Genomic DNA, 27,578 nt, shown 5'->3' on the forward strand with positions numbered 1-27,578 from the left:
TGTTCTAATTTCAACTCCTCTCTTATTAAAATGTTAAATTGTCTCAGTGTGTTTGTATGTATTCATATGAAGTATTATAAAGCAATTATTATAAAATAAATTATACAGAAACAGTGATCTCTGTACTAAGTATAAATAACGATATTACTTTTCAGAGCAGTGCTTTGCATTAAATGACAACTCATGAAGGAGTGGAGCATGAAATGGCTGTGCAGTTTCTTAAAATTCTCTATTCATTGTCTATTAAGAACTTTTCTGAGTTAGCAAATTCTAGATGTCCTCTCTAACTATTTATGTAGTCATGGTCTGTTTTAGTTGGGGATCAGTCTCTTTTGAAATCCGAGTAATACAAAAACTGTCACTAGAATTTGTCTTGATTGGCTTTGCAGAAAAGGTCCTGGGGATCATGGTGGAGAAGAAGTTAAACATGAATGAGGAGTATGCCCTTGCAGCAAAGAGGGCCAGCTGCATCCTGGGCTTGATTTATAAGACTGTAGCCGACAGGCTCAGGGAATTGATCCATCCCTCTGTTTTATTTGGCATTTGTAAGACTGCACCTGGTCTCTCCATTACAAGAAAGATATTGACATACAGGAGCAAGTCCAGTGAAAGGCCACTGACATGGTCAGGGCTGGAGCACAGCATGTGTGCAGAGAGACTGGAGGAACTGTGTCTGTCAGGTGGGACAAACTCCTTTTTGCAGAGATCTTACTGCTATTTATAACTAAGTAATCAGAGGATAAAGGGAAGATGGAACAAGGTGCTTTCTGGGGGTTCATGGGATAGCTTGAGAGGCAAAGAACACAAATAAGAACATGGTAAATTCCAGTGTTCTGTAAGTAAAGGGCTTTCTTACTATGAAAGCTGGTGGTCAAACACTTGAACAGGTGCCCAACAAAGCTGAGGGATCATTGTCCTTGGAGATGTTCACAACTCAACTGGACAAGCCTTATGCAACCTGATTTAGGTCTGCATTGGCAAGGTGTTGGACTACATGACCTCTGGAGGACCCCTTCAACCTCCATTTTTCTTTGACTGTATGGAAATAGTTCAGCTCTCATTTTATACAGTCCTTTTGTCTCTGCACTAGGTACCGGGGTTAAGAAATATGTGCTTGTGACTGGATGACTGGAGTGCAGAAAAGAATCTGAAGACAAAAACTACCTTTAATTTCCAGTAACGCCTATAGGAATTGGCTGGAAGGAGTGCATTTGGAATGGAATAGACTATTTCAGTTGGAAGGGACCTACAACAATCATCTAGTCCAGCTGCCTGACCAATTCAGGGCTGACAAAAAGATAAAGCATGTTGTTAAGGGCATTGTTCAAATGACTCTTGAACACTGACAGGCTTGGGGCATTGACCACCTCTCTAGGAAGCCTGTTCCAGTGTTTGACGACCCTCTTGGTAAAGAAATGCTTCCTAATGCCCAGTCTGAACCTCCCCATTGAACCATTGATGGAGAAGAGAGCAGCCTTCCACCTCTCCACTTCCCCTCCTCAGGAAGCTGTAGAGAGCAATGAGGTCACCCCTCAGCCTCCTTATTTCCAAACTAGACAAGCTCAAATTCCTTAGCCAGTCATCACAGGACATGCCTTACAACGCTTTCACCAGCTTTGTTGCCTCCTCTCCACGCATGGATGGACCTTCACATGCTTCTTAAATGGTGGGGCCCAGAACTGCAGGCGGTACTCGAGGTCAGGCCGTACCAACACCGAATACAGCGGGACAACCACCTCTCTTGACCCGGTGGTTATGCCACGTTTGCAGCCCAGGATGCTGTTTGCCCTCGTGGCTGCCAGGGCACGCTGCTGACTCCTGTTGAGCCTGCTGTCAGCCAGCAGCCCCAGGTCCCTTTCTGCAGGGCTGCTCTCCAGCCACTCCTCTCCCAATTTATATTCGTACCCGGCGTCACTCTGTCCCAGGTGCAGAATCCGGCATTTGGACTTGTTAAATTTCATCACAGTCACAATATAATACTGGGAGCATTAACCACCATATCTGGTGGAGGCTGCAGCAGCGAGGCAGTGAACTGATGCCTCATCACCTTTTCAGCCTAATGGCCTTTCTCAGCTTGTCAGGTATTTTGGCCTTTGTGTAAATGGCAAATCTATTCAAACTGGTCTATGCAAATCCAAAGCAAAGTTTTAATAAATATGCTTCCTTCCTGGAGAACAAAGAAAAGGAGATTCTTTCCAACGTCCCATATTTATAGTCCTGGAATTTTTCTCTTCCAGTACTAGTGTCAACTATTTCTTCTTGTTTATTTCAGGATGCCTGAAAGATGCACTGAATACAGGCATGATGCTTCTGTAGAATCTCACTTTTTAAGGCTGTGTTTTTAATATTTATATGGTGCAATGCAGAAACTAAAAGGTGAAGATTATGGGGAAAAACACCTAAAAGAACACATGCGTCATTTCAAAGCTACAGAGAAAAAAGCATTGGCAAAAATACTTGTTTTGTCCTGCAATAAAAACACATTTGAAAAAGTACATGAATACATAAGAACTAGAGTTAAGCTAAAGTCGTGAGAGTCTTCTTATAAAGTGAAGGCTCACAGTCACATATTAATATTTCAGAGAGGAGGTAGATATGAAGTGGGCAAAAGAAGAGTTAGGATGACTAAATCCTCAGGTTGTCACCCAGTGTATATGAATTTGGAAGTAAATGGAGGGGGGTATTCTTGTGTTCAGTGACTACGTGCTAGCAGCATATTCATTATGTATGTAGTGATTCTTCTTTTTAAAGGACACGTTAGTGATTGAGTATTTTCTTTCTAGTATTTATTGATAATAAGATTTTGAGGAGATAGTAGAGATATGTGTATGTGGTATTTTTATCAGCAGACCTCTAGGGAAAGATTACAGACCTCTCAAGTACTTTCTGGGTGTCTCCAACAGCATAGAACACTAATGGTACTGCTGTAGCCTGAAAAAAAGAGTAGAGACTTAACTGCAGTGCTTGGTGTTGAAATCTAATTACAAATATTGAGGACGTCAAGAATAATGAAAATAAATGCACAGCAGTTTACTTCCGTAGATGAGGCATAGTCATAGCTATTGTGGTGGTGAGTACCACTGTGCAGGCAACAGTTGGAGCTCTAACAAGGTCTTTTATTTTTAGCTTTTTGCCTGTCAGTGCTCACCTTCTACCAGTTAAGGAGATTACATGGTGTATCACAGGAACATAAAACTTTTCAGGCACTAAATAAGTAAGGAACTAAATAAGAACTTTTTCACCAAGTGTTTTAATTTCTTTGATTGTTTTCTTTTGTCTTTTAACCTACCGTGTAAGGACTCTTATTACAATCACACAATCTGTGCTTCAGAAGAGTTAAGATTTTTTTTTTTTGATTCACCATATATGTTTCTCTTTCCTTCCCTATGAAATAAAAAGCTATTGGTATCTTAGCAGTTTCAATGAAATAGTAGATATATACTGTATTTATACATAATTTTGGTAAGTCCTGATAATATTTTATCTGGTCTTAAAATTGTATATTAAACCAATATCTATATTTGGTGCCATTTTAAGATCTTTTTGTGTTTAATTCGAAATTAAGCAACATGACTTGCAAGTTCACTCATTGAGAGTAGACCCAAAACTACGTTATTTCAGAGTTATTAGAAAATAAGATTATTGTTTCAAATTGCTATTGATGCCTAAGTGCTATGTTTACTTCTATGCTGGAATATGTGACTAACAGAATTTCACCTACATCTAGATAATGTCTACCATCTTTAATTTACCATAGCACTATGCTATAGGCAGACTCACTGAGTAGTGGGAAATTACAAATAATTTTCTACAAGCATTGGTTTCTACTCCGCCTTGAGGTAGTGGTTCTTATGTTTGAAATACCAGAAGGATGCAAATAGTCTCCTGATACTTTATCTAGCAGCATTCTACGTTAATTTTGTATAATTGTCTAAACGTGTTGAACAAAGAAGTGGAATAGATTATCTGAGAAACTCTTTCTTCACATGTTCTGATTCTAACCTCTGGCAGTTTCATAGCTGAAATATTCAGCTTGGTTTAGATTAATCATGAATAAAAGGAAACAAAATGAAAAAAAGTAATGAGCTTGTTTCCATAGAAACACACTGTGGTCTCTGCCAAAATTAAGTGCTGACTCTGTATTCTGAAAGATGGTTGTGCAGACAACATGTGCTCACTGATCTGCAGATAATGTGTCAAATGTCTTCATAGTATGTATCTTCTGATTGCGTTGTGCATCGTTAACAAATCTTTGTGCAGGTACCTTGCTACCAACTCTTGCAGTATGACACGACTGTAATCTTTTCTCACTTCTAATCCATATTATGGCTTTGGACTGGAGAAAGAAAAGATTAGTTTCACTGTGCATTTTATACTGTATGTCTCAAGTTATAGCAGTTGATAAACTGGTGAAGCTTCATTGTGCATTTTACACTTTATGTCTCAAGTTACAACAGTTGATAAACTGGTGAAGCTCCTTCTGTCAATATTCTCTGTGAAATCCTTGCTCTGTTAAAATCTATAGGTATTTTACTATTGGTTACAGTAGGACTAACATTGCATATCTAGGATGTAATCATACACAACAGCAATGTTGCTTGTCTGGTAATAGAAATGCTGAAGCAAAGCAGATTCTAGGAAATGCAGGGGTGTTAAAGTAGATCTTACAGGAAAAAAAATTATCCATGATTTTTTATTAATTTCCAAAATGTTACAATGGTGTCTCTGTCTTAGTGTTTATCTCTGATGATACCTAGAAGGCCAAAAATGCCCAATACATAAAAGAGGATAAGAATATACAATTCAGTTACAGGCTAGTAGTTAATAACCATCTGCAGCAGTAGAAGAAGAGCTCTTATGGGTTGATTTTTAGTAATATTTGGACATGTAATGATTTTTAGCAGCTCTCTTGAAACAGCTTCTTTTTGTAGAATTTAATGCCTTACTATAGTGAACTTCACATAAGTCATCCTTCTTGCTAAGGCATAGAAACACTTTTGGGAGAAATCAATACTCCAAATTGTTTCCTATAATCTATCCCCGGCTTTTTGCCACAACCTCAGCTTGAGCTTATTTTTCATAAATCCTTGCATCAGAAGGCAGTATTACTGTGTTTAATTCATGATCCTGTTAGGGACTGGAATGTTTTGTAAAGATTACTCTTTTTGAGGGAAGCAGTATCAAATTCTTTATATAAGGATGCATAAAAATTATTATGAAAGCTATCAGTGGGCTTTCTTCTGCAAAATATTGGCATCAAGTTGCCTCAGACTCGTTCTTTAAAATCCATTCTGCTTATATATTTGCAACCTATTAATATTAAAGAGCTATTCCATGATTATGAAATCCATTTGCAGCAGAATATTTTTCATTTTGGGAGCCGAAAGAGGTCATTTCACCATCTAGAAAATTGCAGTACATTGTTCCATCCTATATTCTTAATCTCCAGTTATATAAAAAATTTTATTTATTCTCCAGTTCATTTTGCATCTGAATCTCTGATTAAGATTGATCCTCAGTTATTTCTTCCATTGTCTCTGCTTTGCACTAATATCTAGCGAGCATTAAGTCAAAATGACATTGTTCTTAGCTATCTAGGATGTTGAATTTGCTTTAGCTATAGGAACAGCTGTAGTTTCAGGCTACTGAAAAGCTGTCAGTTGGGCATTGAATTAGCATGATTGTATTTCAGTAAATATGTTCATAGTATGTCAAGCTTGTTAATTTCACAAGTAGCAATCTTACTTATCTAGATACGAGGTTCGCCCAGAGAGAGAAGTGTTTAGATCCTGTCCTCTGCAGGGGTCTTTCAAGATTGGCTCCATCCTAATAAAATTCCTTCATTTTACAAACTTAGAAAAATCAGATTTCAGGCAAGGGTAGGATGGAGAGTGAAACCTCAGTCTTCTCAACCAGTCATTCCCTCTCTTCTCTCATACTTTTGATCCCTTTTGGGGATCACTTTCAGTGATTTTTTTTTTTCCTTAAACAAAACAGACAAAACCTTTATATCATCCTTTTTTGGTCATGTATCACCATACTATAAAAAAAATAAGAACATGGGAAAAGAAAGGTGAGAAAATTCATTTAAATTCCTATGCTGTAAACCCCCAAGTGAGTATGAGAAATACATTATTAGTTAGAAGCTAGGGAGGGAAAGAATTGCAACTATGGGTCAGGCACAGCACAGTTCAATTTACTACTTACAGCTAATATACATCTTGGCATGTAGCTTAGCTAAGATTCCAAAAGTCTATGCAAAGCAGATTTTTAAAGTTCTGCTTTTATTCTGTGCATTCTTATTTTATTAACCAAATATGGTAGATTAACTGTTTGACTGACTTACATTTTCAAAGATGAAGGAGCTTTTATCTCTGAATAGGGCCATGCTGACTAATACAGTTACGCAATGTGAATTTGCTTGTACACTGGACTTTTATTTGTGCATATGTGTACTTTTCAGAATTCATGCCTCAGTTTGAGGCTCACTGTAAAGCTGAGGTACATCTGCATCATTCCTTTCAGTATCGTACTTGTACAAAAGATACAGCATCTTACAAATAATAGGAAACATATTTAATTGTCAACATTAATTCTTTTCATGCTTTCTGAAAGAAGACTGATTTTTCAGAATTTTTCTGATATTTTGTAAGCAGAGGGAGAAATAGGATTTTTTTGGTTTTTTCCTGCATATACAGCAACTTTTCCCCCCCTGTTCATATCCATGATCTTAATCTTTTTGGTACCTGAAGAGTGTGAGAGTGTAGCACAAAAGATTAATGGGTGTTTGGAGTTAACTGATGTAGCAACTACCTTCCTTGTATTTGGCAATGAGGTGGATTAATCTTATGGTTAAAACACAGGAAGTATTTTCACTTTCTTCATGTGACTTGAAGTCTGCATTCACATAATTACATATGGCCAAGCAGTATGGAAGAGTAAATCTGAAGTAATTTCACTTTTCGTCAATATTACTATCATTTTATACGAGCATGACGGAAATCAGAACATAGTCAATGGTAATTTGACAGCATTTTTTAAAATAATTTTTTTCAATACTTTCAAGTGTCAACTGTGAAAAGTACTGTGAGAAATAACTTTTCTTACAATATGTCAGTTTGTCTAATATGTTCTTAATAAGTTAACCTATGCTGGAAGAGAACAGAGAAGTCAGTCTCTTTACAGGGAGGGATGAAGTTTTGCTCTAGTGTCTGTGGATTTGGCCAACCCATTTAATGCGTTAGGTTTTCAGTTTTCCTGCACTTCCAGCTTCCCTTCCAGCATCTCTACTGTTCTAATATTGCTTTTATTTTCCTCAGCTTTGCCACTTCTGAAATGTGATAAACCTTAAAATACTGAACTAGAAGAACAATTGTACATATATTTATGGTTGTAAGTGCATCTTTTTCTGAAGCATTACTCATGTAATGTCATGTTTTAGATTTCTGAATCTCCCAAGTTTTCATGATACCTTAGTAAGATGCTGAAAAAAACAAAAAACAACATTGTAATGTTTGCATATTATCTGCCTTGCACAAGTGCAGACAATAATTTAAGGGAACCAGCATTTCCTGCTGTAATATACTTCCGTAAGTTACTGCTAGTTTAGCTGCACTTCACTGTTTTTATCCCTTTTTTTATCCCCATTCTCTACATTGTGTTTGAACTGCGTTTTTGGAGTGTTTTAATCAGAACACGCAGCTGTTTTTGTTTTTTGGGGGGGGGTTGGTTTTTTATACTTGTATGTGTTTTGTACTTATCTTTCTTCTTTTGTTTAGCTGACTAGTGAATTTGTGTGTATATCTGTGAAAAAGCATTCCGGAGGAGCTGTGTATTTGCATGAACTCAGTACCTAGACATTACACGTAATAGATTCCAACTGCATTTTCTTTCTGGAATTCCCATTTTACTGGGTTCTGAATATGTATATATTAAAAAAAACCTTAAGCTGCCTCGAGAAACAGTTACTTGACATCTGAAAATGGCTTCATGCACATGAATACAAATGCACAATGAGATATCAGCATATCAGTGAAGTCTCTGGAACATTTCTTTTGATGGCAAAATCTTCTTTACCTCATAGGAGTCTTTCAGACCTAATGCTGCTACAGAAGACTGAGCTGAGTTCTAGTCCTTTTAGTGAATGACAAGTAAAATTTTTAACTAAGTTCCAGATGCCAGATGCTACTCTTGCTTCTGCTTGTGCAAAGCCACGTAGGCTGTTGGCTTTCCAAGGGTGGATATGAAGGCAGAACTTGAAGAGTTTTTCACATTCAGAATGATGTGTGAACTAGAACCCTGAATGACCAATGAGCTTGACAGTGCTAGCGCTTGCAAAAAGCATTATTTTAGTCACAAATTGAGTGCCAGAAGCGATTGAAACTATGTAAGTGCTGAATTATACAATAACATTTCTGCAGATTTTCTTCACAATATAGAAATTAATACACCATAGAACAAAATTTTCTGATAACCTGGGAAGAAGAATTTGATGTGAGCTAATTTGAAATACTTTGAATTATTAACCTGACAGTAAAAATGAATCAAAATTATTCTTACTCATGTTCCCAGCATAAGACAGATAAGAGGGTGTTTAGCAAAATCAGTGACTAGCAAATTTAGAACAAATGGAAGTAATTAATGTTTCAGCAGTGTATTTTCAAATTATTAAATTCACTGTTTTGTGTTATTAAATGTCTGTATTTTAGAATAGGTGGTATAATTTTATGATCATCAATAACATTTGCAGTTTTGTTAGGCATGATGACAGTTATCAGAGGATAGTTTCCATATGTGATAAAACACAGTTGTCCATATAAGTTGCAGAAGTAATTATTCTATCTAGCATGTTTGTTACTATCTTTTGGTGGCAAGATACCAGTCGTCATGTACTTTCTCATTTTTAGCATGGTGGCGATTATTTGCTGCACTTCGCTGCTTTCATTTGTTTCATATGGGCCACTTACTTATGTCACTTATAAAATAGTGAAGATATTTTGATGTGGTCTCCATTTTGGCAAAAGGTAAAAAAGTGGTATGTCTTGATGCTGGTAAGGCTGTTGACATGATGTTTTAATAAATGAAGTGGGGAAATACAGCCTACTCAATCACCATTATATTAAATACACAACCAATGAAAACCAGACTAGAAAAAACAAAAATGTGTTTAGGAGAAACCTTCAGGTGTGGAATTATGCAAAGTCTTGAGATATAGAAAACGTTTCTAACTGTGAGGAGATTTATCCACTGTAACAGGTCATCTGAGGAATATTATAACATATTAGGTTAGCCGTCTCCCAAAGGTTAAGTACATATGTAGTCCAGCTTTGAAGTAGGGGGCTAGGTTAAATGGTATGTGGAAGTCCTGTCTAGCCCTATCTTTCTGTAGGCCTATTCTCTTTACTTTTGAATCTTGCTGTTACTTTTTGCAGAATTATGTATAGGTTTTTCAATTTACCCATTTTAGGAGGAGCAGGTTAATTTTCAGAGGGGTGTCTGGAATTTTAAATTAAACTCTTAAATAGCTATCTATATATCCATTTTCTTACTATAGCACCAGAGCAGATTGTCTTCTGGTAACGTAAAAGAGGCAAAAATGCTATCTCTTAATTATTGTATTACTAAGTTACTTTGTAATTCATAAATGTTGTTTCTTTTGTCATGCATATTGCAATGTATAAAATGTAATCAGTAATCAATCAAATAACTTTTCAGTCCTTGAGATACTTGCAGAAGTCAATGCAGTTGGGGTAGTATGGTAAATACTCTGTTTATTTTGCTTCTACAGAAATGTATCTTCTGCAGAAAGAGAATTAAGAAAATCTCTGGTGCCTGCATTCAGTGTTCATATGGACGCTGCCCAGCCTCTTTCCATGTTACCTGTGCCCATGCTGCAGGAGTGCTGATGGAACCTGATGACTGGCCATATGTTGTGTACATCACATGTTTCAGGCACAAGATCAAACAAAATGTGGTAAGGAATTTTTTCCCTTATTTGTTTAAAAAACAAATTGCAGAATTAAAGAGTATTTCCATAAAAAATGGAAGAAAGGATCCACACCATGTATTATAATAGCTCCATCTGTCATATTTCCATACATAGCAAACTAGTACATCCTGAAGTTTTTTCTTGTGCTGTTAACTGAGAGAAATGATAATTGATATGCCTAACACATTTTTGCATTAGATTCGTTGTTGAATGTATTGTTTTGACAGCCAGAACAAGTCTTTGAGTTCTCTGTTTTGTTAACCTGAAGTGTATTACAAATACCCAGATCAGAGTATCTTGCAAATACTCACAGATACTCTGAGATAAAGGATATGGTGTATATTCAAGTTCTTTGTTCTGCAGCCAAACAGTGCCTTGCAAGTATCCAATTATAATTACTCTGTCATCTGGCAAAGTAACACTGATATGTCATGAAAATTCATGTCATTACTGTGCCTTTTTATTTCTAGCCTGTGCTGAGGAGGAACCTTTAATTTTAGATAAGAAACATGAAGAATTAGTTACTATTGTCTTTTAGGTTTTAATGTCTTTTATTCAAATGAGTTGTTACTATCTCTGTTAAGAGTGAACTCTTGCCATTTATCTTGGGCTTTTAAAACTGTATTTTGTTTCCTAGCAAACTAGAGGACTTAATGTAGTCTTATTAAGGAAATAGCTTGGTAAGTTAGTCAGGTTGAAAATTCACAAGTTGCAAACTTTTTATCTCCTTTGTACATTAGAAGTAAAAAAGAAATAAACACAGGTAATGTCTGTATAATATATGTCTGTCTTTCAAGAGTTTGTCAGTGCATCTTTGGTCTTAATGGTAAGACTACTGAAGACTCAGATTTTCTTTTGGGTGTAGCAAAATGTAATGCCTCCTAACTAGAGTAATTAGTCAGTCCTGAGTGTTCAAACTCCTGGTGGTTCATAAAAAGGGAAACAAATTGTGTGTTCCTCTTTAAGCTTCCACAGAACTGTTAAGCCTTTTGAAGATTTTTCTTTTCCAAAATGAATTAACATGTGAAACCAGTACACTTCATGTGGTTTTAGTTTCTTCCAACATTTTTCACGAAAATGAATTTGGTTTGAAGAACAAACAAACTTAAGCCTCTATCTGTACAGGCAACTTAAGATACCTTTCTTGGCATTCTTGGAAAACACTATCATTAGCTGAAAGCTACTGGCTTAAAATCACAGTCAGTAAAAATAGGGATGCTTTTCCCAGATATTTTCTAGTGTTTGTTTGGGACAAGTCTTTATACTCTAGGTAGTGGGATTTGCATCAATAGCTGGTAAATCAGTCACTGATCTAACAGGACTTTCTGCATAATACTTTCTCGTATTCCCACTTCACATGTATGTTGTGGCCACCTTCTCAGCCCTTTAAATTTTCTAACTTCCTCTAATATATCTGTCTCTGTTCTGGAGTCCTCTTATGCTGTTGCACAATGCATGTGATTTTCTTTGTGTTATTCTCTTTTGTGATGCTAAACGGTGAATGTGCTGAAGTTTTGGATTATTTCTTCTATGTTTATACAACACTTAATATAGTGGTATATCTGTCCTAAACAGACTTTTTTCTGACATTTCTGTGTTCATGTTAGTTATTAATAGAAGCACCTACAAAGTATCAATGAAAACCAGGTAGGTTGTTTAAGGAGAATTTAAACTTTCAATCTAATATAAAAAGACTTTAGCACTTAACTTTCTCAGCATACACTTTCTCTGGAACAGAAAAGTTATCAAATAACCATTATTTTGCATGGTGAGAAAAAAAACACATGCTTATCATCATCAAAAAATGACAATAGTAATAGAGTAACATGGAATCCCATAAAATCCATCATTACTTAGTGATTTTCTTGACCTGTATTAGGTAGTGTCAAAGGAAAAAAACCCCCACCAACTATGGAGAAACAGGATTTTTTGTGGCTAACATTTAAGAGGTTGTGTGAAGGATGTTCAAAGTAGCTTGGAATAAGGCTATCATGTCCTTTCCTAAAGCTCAGGTCCAACCTTTTAGAAAAAAATTCTGTATTATTAACTTATTTCCTGTGTTTCAAATCAAAATCAGCTTTGCAGAAAAGAAAGAAGAATTATTGTTTCTGTGTTTTTCATTGGACCAAAAGTTGGAAGGATCTTAAACTTTGTTTAAGAATCTTTTTCTGTGAAATTCTTAACTTAATCCTGAGACAAAGGAGATTGCCATATATTTGTATATGCTTGGTTTTATACTCTGTCTTTTGGATAATTAATCTAATCACATCTTTAAGCCTTTGGAAGTTTTTTCACCATTGGTTTTCTTGCAATGCTTTTCTTAGCTATTAGCTATTCCTTCATGTAGAAATTACATTGCTTTTCACCATTAGGCATAACAATGTATCTTACTTCTAATGGATGTTTTTTGTTTGTCCATTGTTTTAACTTCCTTGCTTGAAAGTGGAACAGGGGAATCATGCAAACTGAAATATTATACTCACTTTGCAAATTTTTACAGGAATCAAATAGATTGTCTTGTCAGCAAGAAAAAAAAATCTCTTCTTGTAATTAGGAGTTGAAATCATTGTACATAAAGCAAGGACACTATTATTTCTCCTTATTTCAAGGAAACAAAATTTAAATTGTCTGTTTTTTTCACTAATATAGCCTCTAGATATTCTGCCTGAATGCTCAGTGAATACTTGTGTTTGCTACTTTCTTCATGTTTAAAAAAGCAACAACAAACAACCCAAGACTCAACAACCAAAAGATGGCTACCAGGCACGAGGAAAAATTGTGATATATACCTGTAGTGGTATTGTAATATGTAAATCAATGAGGGTGCTCAATGAAAAACCTACCTATGTACAGATAAATGTGTATTATTACTGGTATTAGTGTATCTCTGCACCTCAGGCAAGGGCTTATTGCAATGCTGAGGTGGAGTATGCATCCAAATTATTTGTGGCTGTGACCTCAAATGAATTGTATCCAAACTATTCATCCATATACTCTCACAAGTGTTTCTCACTGGGGATCAGATTCTGTATCGTCTTCAGGATTTTTTCCTAAAGTACTGTTTTAATATCAATCATGGAAAACACTGGTGGATCTTCTGGTGAAAAATCATCATAAAGATAATCAAAAGGGAAAGCATAATCGTTGCATCCATATAGTGTTGCCAAATAAAGTGAGTACACAAATACTTATAACTGGTGTTTTTAAATGTTGATATGAATTTCCAAAAATATGTCTTTGGAGGTTCATGGACTCAAACTAAGCATGCCTCTGGTTTTTGCTGAAGGTACAGCTTTAGAAATAACACAAAAATTTGCTAGCAGAGAAGTTGTTTTATACAGATTGTTTTTGATTATTCCTGTCACAGCCTATATTATTTTATTATGTACATTGGAGTATCAATATACAAGGACAGCTCTGCGATTTACTACTTACAAACAGTAGGTCATGTTTTTTTCATTTTTCCTCTTTGACTGTGCTAGTTTCTGGGCTTGAAGCATATCCCTCAGACCTTTTTGTCATCAAACTGCAAGAACATTTGGAAATACAGTTGAGAATAGGTTCAAGAGATGTATTTGTTCTGATTACAAAACTCTTTCATACACAAGGAAATGGGAAAAATAAGTTGTATGCAACTATACTAATAGTAAAAAAACCCCAAGGCATCCACAGAAGATTAACAAAGACAGAACTGAGGGTCAGAGAAAGCCAGCTGGAGGCAAATATATACTCACAGGTGATGTTTCATTTGGAAAGTGTGATCAGAAGAGGCTGTCTACACAGGCCCAATTATGTGTATTTTGAAAGAGTAATTGTCTTTAGAAGGGGCAAAGATAGGACTTGGAAAAAAACACCTGATAGGCATTGCAAAAACCTACTGTTGCTGCTTTTTGAGCTATTTCAAATTATCTTCTGCTATTATCAGCCAGTTCTTACCTCTGTAGCACACAGGGAATGAAGGGATCCTGTGAAATGGAAGTTGTATATCCTTTTTCTGTTGAATACCTGAGTAATGCAATGTCATTTTTTGCCACTGTCTGATACCTACTGCCAGCCCCTTTGACATTTCAGAAAGACTAAGGCATGCCTTAGGAAGGACATATTATTCAAAAATCATGAGCCAGCATCTTTTTGAAATGTCATGCATCATTTCTATGCGTAAATTGCAGTTCCAAGGAGTAAGCTTAAAATGATGAAATGAGAGCTATGTTCCTGTATCAAATAAGTCTCAGAATTCTGAGGATCTCCCATTTAAAATCATAGTCAGAGAAAGTTTCTGGATATTTAGATATATACAAGATGCCTATTTCATTATAGATATTATGATTTTAATATACATAGAGTTTATATATTTAATTTAACAAGATTTTTGTGTTCTGCTGTACAGAAAATGAAGGAGAAAGTAATTTTCCCTCTTATTTTTTTGAAGGTTGCACACAGAAGGGGAGGTTAAAATTTTTTTCTTTGTGTCTGGTTATTTTCTGTATTTCTGCCACTATCGTGGTTCATTCTTGGCTTAGGTAATGTTAAAGAAAATCATGCTTTTTAAACTACAGCATTCTCAATAATCTGGTAACTGCCACAGCTGTTTCTTTAATCTGATAGATTCCCTTACATAACAACTGTCCTTTCTGATCAAAAATGACATTCTTAACATCAATAAATTCTTAAGATTTTCTAACAGGAAATGTTTTCTGGGACATGCAATCAATTATAGAGTGTGCTTGTCAATATTTTTTCTGAGAAATAAATCAAGAATCCTACCAAGATAACATACTAAAAAATAATCTTACCCTTGAGCTAGGATACATTTGTGTTTTTTATTATCATTCCAACGAGCAATGACATTTCTTCTCTGAAAATTTTATCATTAAATGAGCCTGTATTGTCTCTTAAAATATCTTAAAATGTCTCTTCTCTGAAGAGTTCTATCTTCAGGCTTTAAAAACATTTAAACTTTCTAATAGAGCTGTTTCTTCTTGGGTTTCTATTATCTCATATAAGTAAATCAATTAATTCAATCCCCACCCTCCAATAACTGAATAAGCTAAAGTCAAGACCTGAAAGGTAAATTAACATTTATGTTTACATATGTTTCCAGATTGGATAAAAAGTGTTAATTGACATGTTATCAATCCTGTGATAATACCAGTAAGTTGTACATGTAAATATATACATGTAAATGGTTAAATAATTTGTGAGTATGCTCAGAATGTTATTTCTAGGTAAACTTGAAAATGCTTTAGAAACATTATTGGGTTTTACTATCTGAGGTGACCTGAACTAAATCCTCCAAATGCATATGTCAGGCAGAGCTCTGACACACAGAGATGTAGTACACTGTTTCCAGAAATGGTACAGAATATTTGTACTTGGTTTGCCTTTAGTTTGCAGGAGCAGAGGTTTAAAAATTCCAAATCTCAGAAATCAGTCCAAGAAAGAGGCATGATAGTGACTATAGTCTCCATGAAAACAGACGTGTTCAAGTTTAGGGTGGGTTTTGACTCTTCCCCCAAAGCATTGACATTACTATTAATGCTTGGAGTCTAAAAAAAAAGAACTGATGCTGTCCTTGGTTCTCCCATTGATATTAGTGCTAAAAAGTCTACAGCTGTAACATTTTCCAGATTTTCACAGACGCTTTTAAGGATTGTTATATTGATTGAAGAATTCACTGCCTTTGAAAGTTTGAAAAGCAGTGCTAGAAAATTGAGTAATTACTTTAGTGTATGTAATAAAGTATTTTCATGCTGTATATAAACATTTCTAATAAAAAATATTTTATGCTTACTATATACCAGCGTAGTTGCCCCTTGTAGTAGCATCTTCAATCATAAGAAAAGTTCAACTGTTCAGATATAACCAAAGTCACAATAACTCACTTTTGTGTAAACAAATGGACCTTTGTGAGGTAATGAATAGACACTCAGGATCATAAGAAGTAAGTGCCTTCCTTTTGTTATTAGGGTGAGAAGCTCTTGATTTTATTTTTCGTCATGAAGAAGGTTGCTTTTTAAGTGGAAAGTTCATGGGTATACATTAGTTGAGAGCTGATATGTAACAACTGTGTGCATCGTGTGAGCTTCTGAGCATTTGCTCACTTATAAGGTTCCATTCTTTTTTTATTTATAGAATCCATCAAACAGTTACTGATGTAGAATTTTTGCATAGTTTAACAACCTTGATACTCTTCTGATTAACATAACTAGTTCTGGGGAATTAAAAGTGAGAAATGAAAAAAAACTATTGTTACTTATTTACTACATAAATAACCGATGAAGAGTGATCAATGTTGTCTGAAGTTTTAAAGCAAAAGTTCTGCACAGTATGGGTTAAGAAGTTACTCAGATACACTGCTGTAGGCAGCTCTGACAAGAACAGGGTATGCCTTTAATTATTGCATCCCATGCAGCAAAATATTAAGCAATATGTAGAATCATACTGAAATCCAGTAATTAAAAATCCCATCACTTAAAACAATGCAAGACCATAGTCTGGGTTCCTCACGTCTTACCTCTTCAAGGAAATTCTAGAAATTATTCTACAGATAAAATTACAAATATTGCTAATTGTGTGTCCTGGTTTCGGCTAGGATAGAGTTAATTTTCATAAAATGTGTTTCTTAAAATATGTTAAACCACAATATTGTGTAACTGTTATTGATCTAATGCAGAATAGTTAGAAGGCATCAGCTTAAAAATATTTTTTAGTGTTGTGATTTTTTATTCTTTAGATGTCATTTGTTTTCGCATAAAATGGAGAAATGTATGTAAAATAAATTCATGTGATTATGATTGGAAGGAATAATTTTGCTTTTGAAGTTTTTTTTATTGAGTGGTGAATTGTTATCAGTTCTGTTTTGACACTGATGAATTTCCAATGAGTAAGAAGTCTTTCTTTTTTTCAAGAGAGCTAAAGCATGCGAGAAGGCCATTACAGTTGGGCAGACAGTCATCGCGAAACACAGGAATACACGATACTATAGTTGCAGAGTCATAGGAGTGACTTCTCAACTTTTTTATGAAGTCATGTTTGATGATGGATCTTTCAGTCTGGATACTTTTCCTGAAGACATTGTAGTAAGTACTTTCTCAAATACCTGTTCTTGTTTAGGGTTTTTTTGTGTGTGTGGTTTTTTGTTTGTTTGGTTGGTTTTGGTTTTGATTTTTTTTTTAAATTAGAGTGTTGAAACCTCTTGAACTGGTTCTTTTGACCTTGAGGAGATAACGTCTTAATATTCAGTTCATGTTTATTACTTTTGCTGCTGAGTGTGATTATTTTCTGATGGGCTTCCAAACCTTGGTTGTTCTAATTAGTCTTTGCCATTTGACCAAATGAATCAAAAGTAATCTTACAAAGTCTTTTAATTAAATAAGAAATATGTATTTAATAAAGGGTGTGAGAGAGGGAATTCCATGTATTCTTATCTGTGTCTCAGAGATAACTTGTAAAAATTCCTTGCTGAATAGAAAAAAACTGCTGTAATGGGAAGAATAACTCTCAAGTATCTGTTCTAACAACTTGTTTACACCTTCTGATATTTAATTTGTGAGATTACATTATTAATGATAAAAATCATCAGGGAGAAGAATGTGGTTTATTGCATTTCCAAAAAGCAATTGAGATTTTGATTTCCCTTATGCACTTACATAAACTACCATGTTTTTCATAACTGTTAAGGACCACCTTGTGCACTTAGCACATATGAACTGAATTTGCAGACAGTTGGGAAAAGATTCTGTTTCCCTCCACATCTGCAATCAATACATTGGATGTTAAGCTTTATTGTGCTCATCAGGTGCCACTTGACATCTTTCTCACAATATGACTCTTAATTCTTGTTTACCTTCCTACTCCTCTGAGTCTTTTTTTGTGCTGAACTGATTTTTTTAGCGTACCTCCTACTAATAATCTCTAGAAGTCTTCAGTGAACACTGGCATGCAAAAGTGCTGCTTGTTGCAAGACCACCTTTCACTTAGCCCTGTGTCCTGTTCTATGTGTAGAGGGGAAGAGTCTGGCAAATGCAGCGGTACATAAGAATACATGCTTTGCAGCTCAAGGGGCACAACCCCTAGGAGTATTCCATATTCTTCTCCTGTGAAAGTCTTTGAACTGTTCTGTTTTCTGCAGGCCTAATGTTTTCCTGGAAGTAGCATTCGCTGATAGATATGTCAGTGGAAATTATACTGTTTTTCTTGGAAGTTTCTTAGTTCTTGAAAAGTCTGGTGCCTTTTGAAAGTACGGTGTTTGAAAGGGTACGTTTCAGAGCTGTGTATGGGGATTGAGCTGTTTACCTCCCACTGGTCTTAACAGAAGACAGTCAGCAAATCCTTGTTACATGTCTTTGAAAATTTATCCTTTAATTTGAAACACTCCAAAAGGCTCCATTAATGATCAAAGACATTCTGATTTAGGATGATCAAGATATTAAGCAAATATGTCTGTATTGTTATCAGAAACCCCTCTTTTGTGTATGCCTGCATCAAGGATCTGGTAAGGCAGAGATGAGAAGCTGCTTGCTGCCTTAGTGGGGTAGTCTGATCTGGAGCTAAGAATAAATGTAATCAGCTCTGGATATGCCTCAGTGCTTCTCAGATAGTGGATGAACAACATACAATTGTTTGATGGAAACACCAAATGAATTTCACATTCCTTAGGAGAAATCTTGTTGTGTTTTCATTAGATAATATACCTGCAGCAGTTACTGGAAGGGGAAAAAAAATGTTTTTTCTTCTGCCTGGACTAAAACTTGCTAATCCATGCAATGTGCATATCAGGTGTTAGTGCCGCTGGGAGGACTTATTCATCAAATCTGGTGTGAAAGCAATGTTGCTGCCTATTGAAGAACTTATTTTTCTAATCTGTTTTCACTTTTCAACTCGCTCACAAAGATAGCAGGAACTTTCTGCTTTTTCAGTATGTGCTGAATCCACTACATAATTTCAGCTCAGCTCACAATAGACCACAATCCCAATGTTCAGACACAGTGATTTATTTTTAAGGAGGAAAATTTCGAAAGTCTCGAAGCTTCGTGAAACCCCGTGTGTAAGCATTCAATAACTACCAAAGCAGGGTATATATTATTCTCTTCTCATATTTTCTCGGTTTGTGTTAGCATCTGCTAAATATAGGGGGGGGTTAAGTGTAGGTGTTAGCTATAGGCATAACTATATAGATTTTTTTATTTCAAGCTATTGCTTGGGTACTATACCTGATTTCTACCATGTCAGAATTTCTCAGCATAATCACTCCTCAATTACAATTTTTAAACCCGTTGGATAGGTTGTTGATGTGCTACCCAGTCAGTTTTCCCTCAACCCAGCAGGTGTAACAGGGTGCAAAGAGGCATATGGGTACAATTTATTGCTGGAAGAAACACCAGGACAACTTCCTCTGTAAGCCATGGAAAGAGTGCAGTGAGAGGGATAGTACATGATATCTTAAAGGAGGTGAGCTTAGTTTAACGATGCATGCCCACAAGTGGGGAGTGCATATGCCGCAGTCCTAAGTAACTGCTGCCAACAAACAGCACGTATGTGTGCCACTTACCACTTCTCGAGGGATTAACGCTCTGTAACTTGTCGCACAGCCCCTAGCTCAGCACCAGAAGGAGTACTGTCCTGCCCAACAAGCTAGATGTCAGTTTGCAAATTATGCATCAGGAAAGGTCTCAGTTAGGGAGGGTGTCCCACAGGTTGGGTTTTTTTTGTTCGTACTTGATGGACATATGTCCACGTGCGTATCTTGGCAGTTTGCTTGAAATGAATATTTTGGGTATTTAGCTAGAAGTTGTATTTGTTTCTTTACATATTGTGGATGTCAATAATGCCTTAGCAGCAAGTATAATTAAAATACATATACATGTATATGTAACCTGAAATTAGAGCTAAGAGTGAAGTAGTTCCCACATTACCTTATTAAAATCCCATCTAAACAGGGAGGCCTTACAATATACTTGGTTGAGGGCAGAGAGGTCCCACCGAATTATATTGCTTGCAAGGAAGAGAGGGGAAAAAAAATTGCAGTCAAGCATGCTTTGAGTCTGTGGGGAGATTTCAGGAGAGCTGAGCACAACCCTCCTGAAATGGTACACATCTTTCCAGGCCACTTGCCCCAGTAAGTACCCTGGTGCTGCAGTGACCAGTTTACACAGAATTCTTTGGTGTTGTGATTTCACCATGTGGTTATCAAACAAACTAGGTGAACAAAATGAGTTGCTGCCATGACATACCAACACTGTGTTTTATAATTTACTATTAAGTGTATAAATGTAGGTGTTCTCCATTGAGAAGGTAAAGCTGATCTGTGAGTTGTCATGCCCACAACCCAAAACGGACTTTACTTATTAAAATTTATAAATAGAGTACCATCCTAAGTGGTATCACAGCTGATGGAATGCTGCTGTAAGTGTTCCTTACAAGCAAGAGCATCTTAAAAGTTGAGGAAGTGAGATGTGTTTGGAAGGACACTTGGATGCTATATTCAGGAGTTCATAAGTTTGTTTTGCAGAACCACATTATGGTAGTTTCCTGAGGTCCTGATAAAATCCAACAAGCATGCTATGGAAAAGGTGTATATTACTTCAGGTTAAGACATCAGACTGCAGCTGTCAAAAGCAAGAACAAGAAATTATTTTTGCATGTGCCAAGTTGGTCCATCCAATGTCTTGCTTGATTTGTTTTTCTCTACCATTGTTTTTGAAGTGAATGTCACCTTACCTGAAAAAAAATTCAAGCATGAAGAAAACCGCACCAAGCAGTGGATTTTTTTACCTACTAATAGTGATACCTGGAATCCTTAACTGAATTACGCTGATACTTATGCAAGTACCTTCTGTCAGCACTGGACTCAAGAGAACCTTCAGTGTTAAAAGAACAGAGGAGATTAAGCTCTATCTTTCTGTGTCTATCAGTACTTCAAATGCACCACCTGCAAGGGGATGGAGGAGCAGGGCTATTGAGAACTCTGATAGCCAAAATACTTCACTGAAATTATCATGAAGTCTACAAATTCTTAGAATGTGCACCTAAATTTCACAAAGCCCAAAATTATTATCCTCTGCTTTCTTTGTCATAAAATGGAGCACATTTTAGTTGCCAGTATTTGAAGAAAAACCTGCCAGCATGATAGCAATGTAAGTTGAAAAGCTACTAAAAAAAAAAGAAAAAAAAGACTTTTTTCAGCCAGGGATTTCCTTTGCAATCCTCTACCTCTGTCCTGTCCCACAAATGCTCACTTTACACCCCTTCAGAATTATGAAATGAAAGCTTCGACATCTCGTGACCCACACTCTAATGTATACGCACACTGTGTGTACAGGCTTGCCAGTTATCCTGTTGCTGAGATTCTGAATGATCCTATCCTTCCTGGCCTAGGTATCTGAGAGGGGTTTGAAGCTGCATAGGCATTTATAATCTTAGAGGTTCCTGAAGATGAAGTGAACTAATTGGGGTAAAGTACAGGCAAAGGAGTCAGGCTGATTACAGATCCTCCCAAGAATAGTAGTATTAGACTAATGAGAGACAGAACAGATTTACTTCATCCTCCTTTGAGACATAGAACAAATGGGATTTAGCTGGACAGTCCTTCAAAAATTATTTCCTCCACAGACTAGCTAAAGGGAACATTAGTTTAAAACCATAATATGCCATTATGTGGGTGGACTGTTTGCATGTGCAGGTTAGAAAAGGTAGCAATTTGGGAGCTGTAATGCTCGGGATGTAGCTTCAAGACAAAATTTTACTTCTAGTGGTAGGTTGACCTTGGCTGGATGCCAGGTGCCCACCAAAGCTGCTCTATAATTCCCCCTTCTCAGCTGGACAGGGGAGAGAAATACATAACAAAAAGCTTGTGGGTTGAGATGAGGACATCATTCAGCAATTACTGTCACAGGCAAAACAGACTCAACTTGGGAAAATTAGTTTAATTTATTGCCAAGCAAAATCTGAGTAGGATAATGAGAAATAAGACCAAATCTTAAAACACCTTCCCCCCACCCATCCCTGCTTCCCGGGCTCAATTTCACTCCTGATTTTATCTACCTCCTTCCCCCAAGTGGTGCAGGGGGATGGGGAATGAGGGTTGTGGTCACTTAATCACACCTTGTTTCTGCCCCTCCTCTCTCCTCAGGGGGAGGACTCCTCACACTCTTCCCCTGCCCCAGCATGGGGTCCCTCCCACAGGAGACAGTCCTCAATGAACTTTTCCAATGTGAGTTCTTCCCACAGGCTGCAGTTCTTCACGAACTGCTCCAGCCTTGGTCCCTTCCATGGATGCAGTCCTTCAGGAACAGGCTGCTCCAGCATGGGTTCCTCACAGGGTCACAAATCCTGCCAGCAAACCTGCTCCACCGTAGGCTCTTCTCTTCATGGGTCCACAGGTCCGGCCAGGAGCCTGCTCCAGCACAGACTTCCCATGGGGTCACAGCCTCCTTCAGGTACATCCACATGTTCTGGTGCAGGGTCCTCCGTGGGCTGTGGGTGGGTATCTGCTCCAGTGTGGAGCTCATGGATTGCAGCGAGATAGCCTGCCTTACCGTGTTCTTCACCACGGGCTGCAGGGGCATCTCTACTCTGACTCCTGGACCACTTCCTCCACCTCCTTCTTCACTGACCTGGGTGTCTGCAGAGTTGTTTTCATATGTTTTCACTCCTCTGCAAATGCTGCCTGCTGGTTTTTTTTCCTCTTCTTAAGTATGTTATCCCAGAGGTGCTACCACCGTTGCTACCTTGGCCAGTGATGGGTCCATCCTGGAGCTGGCCGGCATTGGCTGTGTTGGACACAGGCAAAGATTCTAGCAGCTTCTCATTAGAAGCCACCCCTGCAACCCCCCCACTACCAAAACCTTGCCATGCAAACCCTATTCACTTCTTTTCTCTAATGACTTTGTCCGGACTACTGACTTTCACTGGTGCAATAAATACATGTCTGCATATGTCTGTGTGGACACTCAATCAGCTTCTCAATTTCTGTATGTGCTAATACTTCTGCTACTGCTTTTGAAAAAACATGCTGCTTGAACAATGGACATTCGGAAATACTGGGCTAGCACGTAAGTCTTGACAGTCCATTAATGTCTGCCTGGATATAAAAAATAGAAGACTTGATTCTAGCCCTAGTAATTTCCGAAGGATGCTGTGTTTTTTTAAAAATCTGTCCTACAAACCAGACATATCTAACTTTTCCTCTGTCAACCTTGTCTGGCATTATAAATGACTAAACTCCTGACTAGTTTTCAGCATTTTTTCCAGTGGTTTCTCTTCTGTGTGCTTTTGTCTCTTTACCTCTTCTGACAACTGTTTTCTGCTTGTCTACCTGTTCAAATCTAAACTTCAAACAGTAGTGCTTACATGCCTCCTTGTTTCTGTGAAAGATCCATTAGACTTCTGACAGACAATAATAGCATATTGTTCAGCTTTATTATACTGGCATGTAAATCTGTAAAGAATGGCTAAGGAAATTTAGAACTCTTGAATTTGCACTCTTTCTGGGCAATCTATAGATACTTTGCATGCGCTCCAGTATCACCGTCATCAGCAATTTCTGAGAATGTGAAATAGAAAAGCAAGCAGTGCGTTTCTAAAGGCAACAATAGGATAGATCATACTTGGTCTAAAATTAGTCAAAAAGTCCTCAGAACTAGTTGTGTGATGTGGGAAAAAAGAGCTAATGAATAGTAGTAGGTTTAGCAACCTTTTTTTTTAATTTCTTAACTGTAACGTCATTGACTGTCTGAGCTGAATAATGCGCTACTCATGTTGGGCTGGCACAATTTCTTTTGCAGCATTATAAAATTACCTGCTGTGTAGTTGAACTTACTACTCAGCAACTTGTATGGTGTGACAGACAATTCTGAAAAGTTGTGCACAGCAGGTTTGAGAGCTGCATGACATGTCTCTGAGGAGAAATCTTTGATTTCTTTTCCTGGTTAGACAGATTTGTAAAAATTGTGTAGGATTTTGTGTTCTTGTTCTGTGAAATACTCCAAGAAGTTTATAGGTTTTGAAGAATTTATTTCAAGTTCATGTGAGCTGAGAAATTTGTTTTAACGCATTTCTTTAACTGTGAACTTTTGCACTGTATTTGCAAGCACTGATACACAGAATGCTATGCTTTGCACATGCAAATCATTGTTAGCATCTTCTGAATACTAACACAAATGAATTCCTGTTTTTAAAACTGTGGTCTTATAGGTTAAAAACAACCTTTTAAAAAAGCAAATACTAAGTTCTAAGGCTTCAGACTGGAGGCTTTTATTCCATCGATTAACTCTTGAAGCTGCAAAACATCAAAAGGTGCAATAGTCTGATTCTAATCTGAAAGTTGTTGTACAGTACTATAACCGTATTGATTTAAGTGAGTTACTTTCACTTTACTCCATTATGGACAACAGAGGTGATTTTTCTGTGGCTATTGCTTTTTCTTTGTTTCCCGTTACAGTGGAAAGACAAGCAACTTAATAGATAAGCACAAAAAATGAATATAGGATAGATTAAAGGCAAATTAAAGCTTCAGCTATGAGTATTATCTTTACACGGTTTCCTGTGTATAATGTCCTTTCCACTTTATAATTGAATGATTTATGGATCCTTATTGATAATGATTTTAGACGAGTTGAAGATAATGCCCCCACAGCTCAGCAGGAGAAAACAAATGGAAGATAATCCATTATTTCCCCTCCCAACTTTTTTCTGAGGTAACTTGGGAATTGGAGGGTTTTCAGGGCTGGTAATTTACCCTATTTGTTGTGTGTTTCAGAAGTAGATTATTTCCAGACTTGCCATGTGTATTTTGAGGGGAGGGAGAGAAGAAGGAGCGTTGTCCTTCCTGTGTGTTACCACCTGCGGCAGGGGCAGGAGCATAACATGAGCTGCTCTCTGTGCTCATCGGGCTGCAGCGGGTTTACTGGCAACTCCAAACCTTTAGGCCAATACGCAGGTGGGCAGGATACAAGGTAGTACCGTAGGACTCGGGAGTCTGGTCTAACCAGTGTAAGTGTAAGCAAGGGTTTTCTGCTGCACTGAAGGAACCGTGTACTTCAGTCAGGCGCGGCGAGTCAGACATCCTCGTCAACTTCACCTTTCTATTGCTGACACTGAGTTTTGTCCCATAAGGGTATAATGTGCCCCCAGTTAAGACTTCCTCAGTCTCCTCTGCGCTGCACCTTATTTTGATGCCCAGTACCACCCTGGACATCCTAAGGCACATTCTGCAATGTGTGTTTGAATTGTGGCCTTCTGGGCAATTCTGCATCTGTCAATTAGCATTACACATGTATTTGTGTTATTTAATACTTTGCTGAAAGGCAACGTAACAGTTGAAACGGTAACTTTTTAAGCTGAATGGAAAGTAAGAAATTTATTCAGGAATGCACGATCCAATTTGTCTTCCAGTTTCCCTTTGGTGAAAGCATACATTCACTTTGTAAGAGAAGATTCAATAACATTTTAAGGACAACATATTATACATAAATTCAAAGTATTTTTATTCTATGCATTCTGTGATTCAAGGCTAATTTTGTTGAATTACAGTAACTATTCTGTTAATCTGGTGATTTCACTGAATTTATACCAATATAAAACCAGCACTGCCCTCCGGGGAATCAAGCCTGCTCTTTCAAATGATAATGCACTGTGTAAATTGCTGTTCCTGTTCAGATAAAATTCTGATAAAAGTAGCTACCACTCTCCTTTTCATTCAGATGTCTTGGAACCTATGAAACCTAATTCCATGTTTCTAAAATTTGCGTTAACTACCATACACTGTCAGCTCCTTAAAGAAAAACACAGTTTGACAGTCCGTTGATGTGAGTGGTTGTTTTGAGGGAGTTTCCACAATTTGTTTCTCCATTTCCGCTTTAATGGTGTTGGTATATACATTCACTGTTTGCAGCTGTGGTATGTTTTTTGTCAGTAAGACAAGCTTTTCAAAGTTGGAGGTGTTAGTTGTGATCATATTAGTTGTGCTCCATATGGAACAACCACTGGTGAGTGTGACTGTGAAAGCTTAATCCCTAGCACTCACGTTGAAAGTTAATGTTAGCTGAAGTAGTGGAGGCATGAAATGGAAGTGCCATTCCATTCAGTGCCTTCATGGAATGGCATTGGGGACGTTGTAGCTTCATCCACAGGACTGCCCAGAGACAGGAGCCTTTTTCTCTCCTGGGTCTGTACAGCCAGAGCTGACTCTTCCTGACAGCGTCGTCACCCCATGCTTAGTTCTGCACTCCTTCCCTTTCAAGCCATCTTCAGCTGGTTCCTGCCAGTACAGAGAGCACTATCTGGTGGTAGGTACCCTGGTAGCAATGAAGAAGGATTGTAAATTTAACTCAGGTCCTAATTTAAGCGGAAAATTTAGAAACAACTGCTGCGGTTCACTAGAGTCAGTGAGAAGACCATTTCTGTGCAAAAGCCCAATAATCAGGCCTGCAGTTTTCCTGCTTTTTCATGTTGTGAATCTGGGGACTTGAAGTCTTACAAATGAAAATCAGATTGTAGTTTGTGTGTTTTGTGTGTGTTGTGAGAACATAATTTTGTGATTAATGCCAGAATGCTTGTTTGCTATAAACTGAAATGAATGTGCTATTAATTGAATTGCTGTGAAGTGAATTTAAGTTCCTCCAAAATAAGAGGATAGAGGTGTTGGTTAATCAGTTTTGGAGACCATGCATGAATTTTAAGTTATTTTTCAGAAACCATGGAATTTCTAGGGTAAAAGCCCAAATGAGTCGATATTATGTCTTGCTGCATGCAAATTGTGGTTAGATAGACTAATACTAAGGTCTGAGCCATTTTTATGGATTTAAGCAATGCAGGGGGTGACAGAAAATGGACAGTTTATATTTCACAGTTTGATTTTAACAGTATGTGTAAATTTACAAACAAACACAAGATGAGTTATAGTGAAAATATGTAGATGCGCAGGATAGGAAGGCCAGTTTTTTTCAATTAGGGAGTCTGATTTAGCTCTAGTTTGTCTTTTCGATATGTTTCTCTTTGATCTTTGAAACCTCAGGGCTGGATTATCAGCTTTCAGTCTGCCAGGAGGAGGATTACAATATTGTGCCGTGGCCCATGTGCATCCGGGGTGGAACAATACAGAAAAGATCTGTATCACCAGGCACGTTGTGGGGCTGAAGCCAGACTGCTGCTCTGCCTCTGCCTTTTGCCATTCCTTCTTGACAAGTTGCTTGACAACAGCATGGTGGGATTCACAAGAACCCTCCAGTATGGAAAGTCGCAGCAGCACAACAAAAAGGATTCTTATGCAGTCTTCCTGAAAGACTGCTGTTGATTGGAGTATGTCTTCCTAAAGGGTTTTGATGTCCTATGGTACAGAAGTAATGAGTAACTTCAAGGATGAAAAATATATTCAGCTAAATTATTTGTTACAAATACTAGTTTTGAGCTAACATTTAAACTGTCTTTAAACTGATAGCATCCCAGGAAGAATAATGCCAGTCAGGTTCTGTGTATATTTATACTATTCCTTTACCATTAAGTAAAATAATTTATACAATTCATGTGTGTCTTTCATTCTGTCGCTATGTTACAGAGCCATAAAGCAAAAATTGGATTAGAAATATGTTCT

The 27,578-nt window shown here is 37.2% G+C and overlaps 1 protein-coding gene across 1 annotated transcript in view; it reads left to right on the forward strand.

The window, feature by feature from the left end:
• Window positions 1–27,578, forward strand: part of KDM4C (lysine demethylase 4C) — a gene marked incomplete at its 3' end in the record, with an annotated part of 237,135 nt that overhangs the window by 196,493 nt on the left and 13,064 nt on the right. Inside the window, exons 14-15 of the mRNA XM_082013446.1 lie at window positions 9,788–9,973; window positions 16,897–17,067. Of these exons, the coding sequence (XP_081869572.1) occupies window positions 9,788–9,973; window positions 16,897–17,067 (357 nt within the window). The remainder of the gene's footprint in view (window positions 1–9,787; window positions 9,974–16,896; window positions 17,068–27,578) is intronic.

This window comes from Phaethon aethereus (genome assembly GCF_964289735.1).
Source record: "Phaethon aethereus genome assembly, chromosome: Z".
NCBI classification, from domain to species: domain Eukaryota; kingdom Metazoa; phylum Chordata; class Aves; order Phaethontiformes; family Phaethontidae; genus Phaethon; species Phaethon aethereus.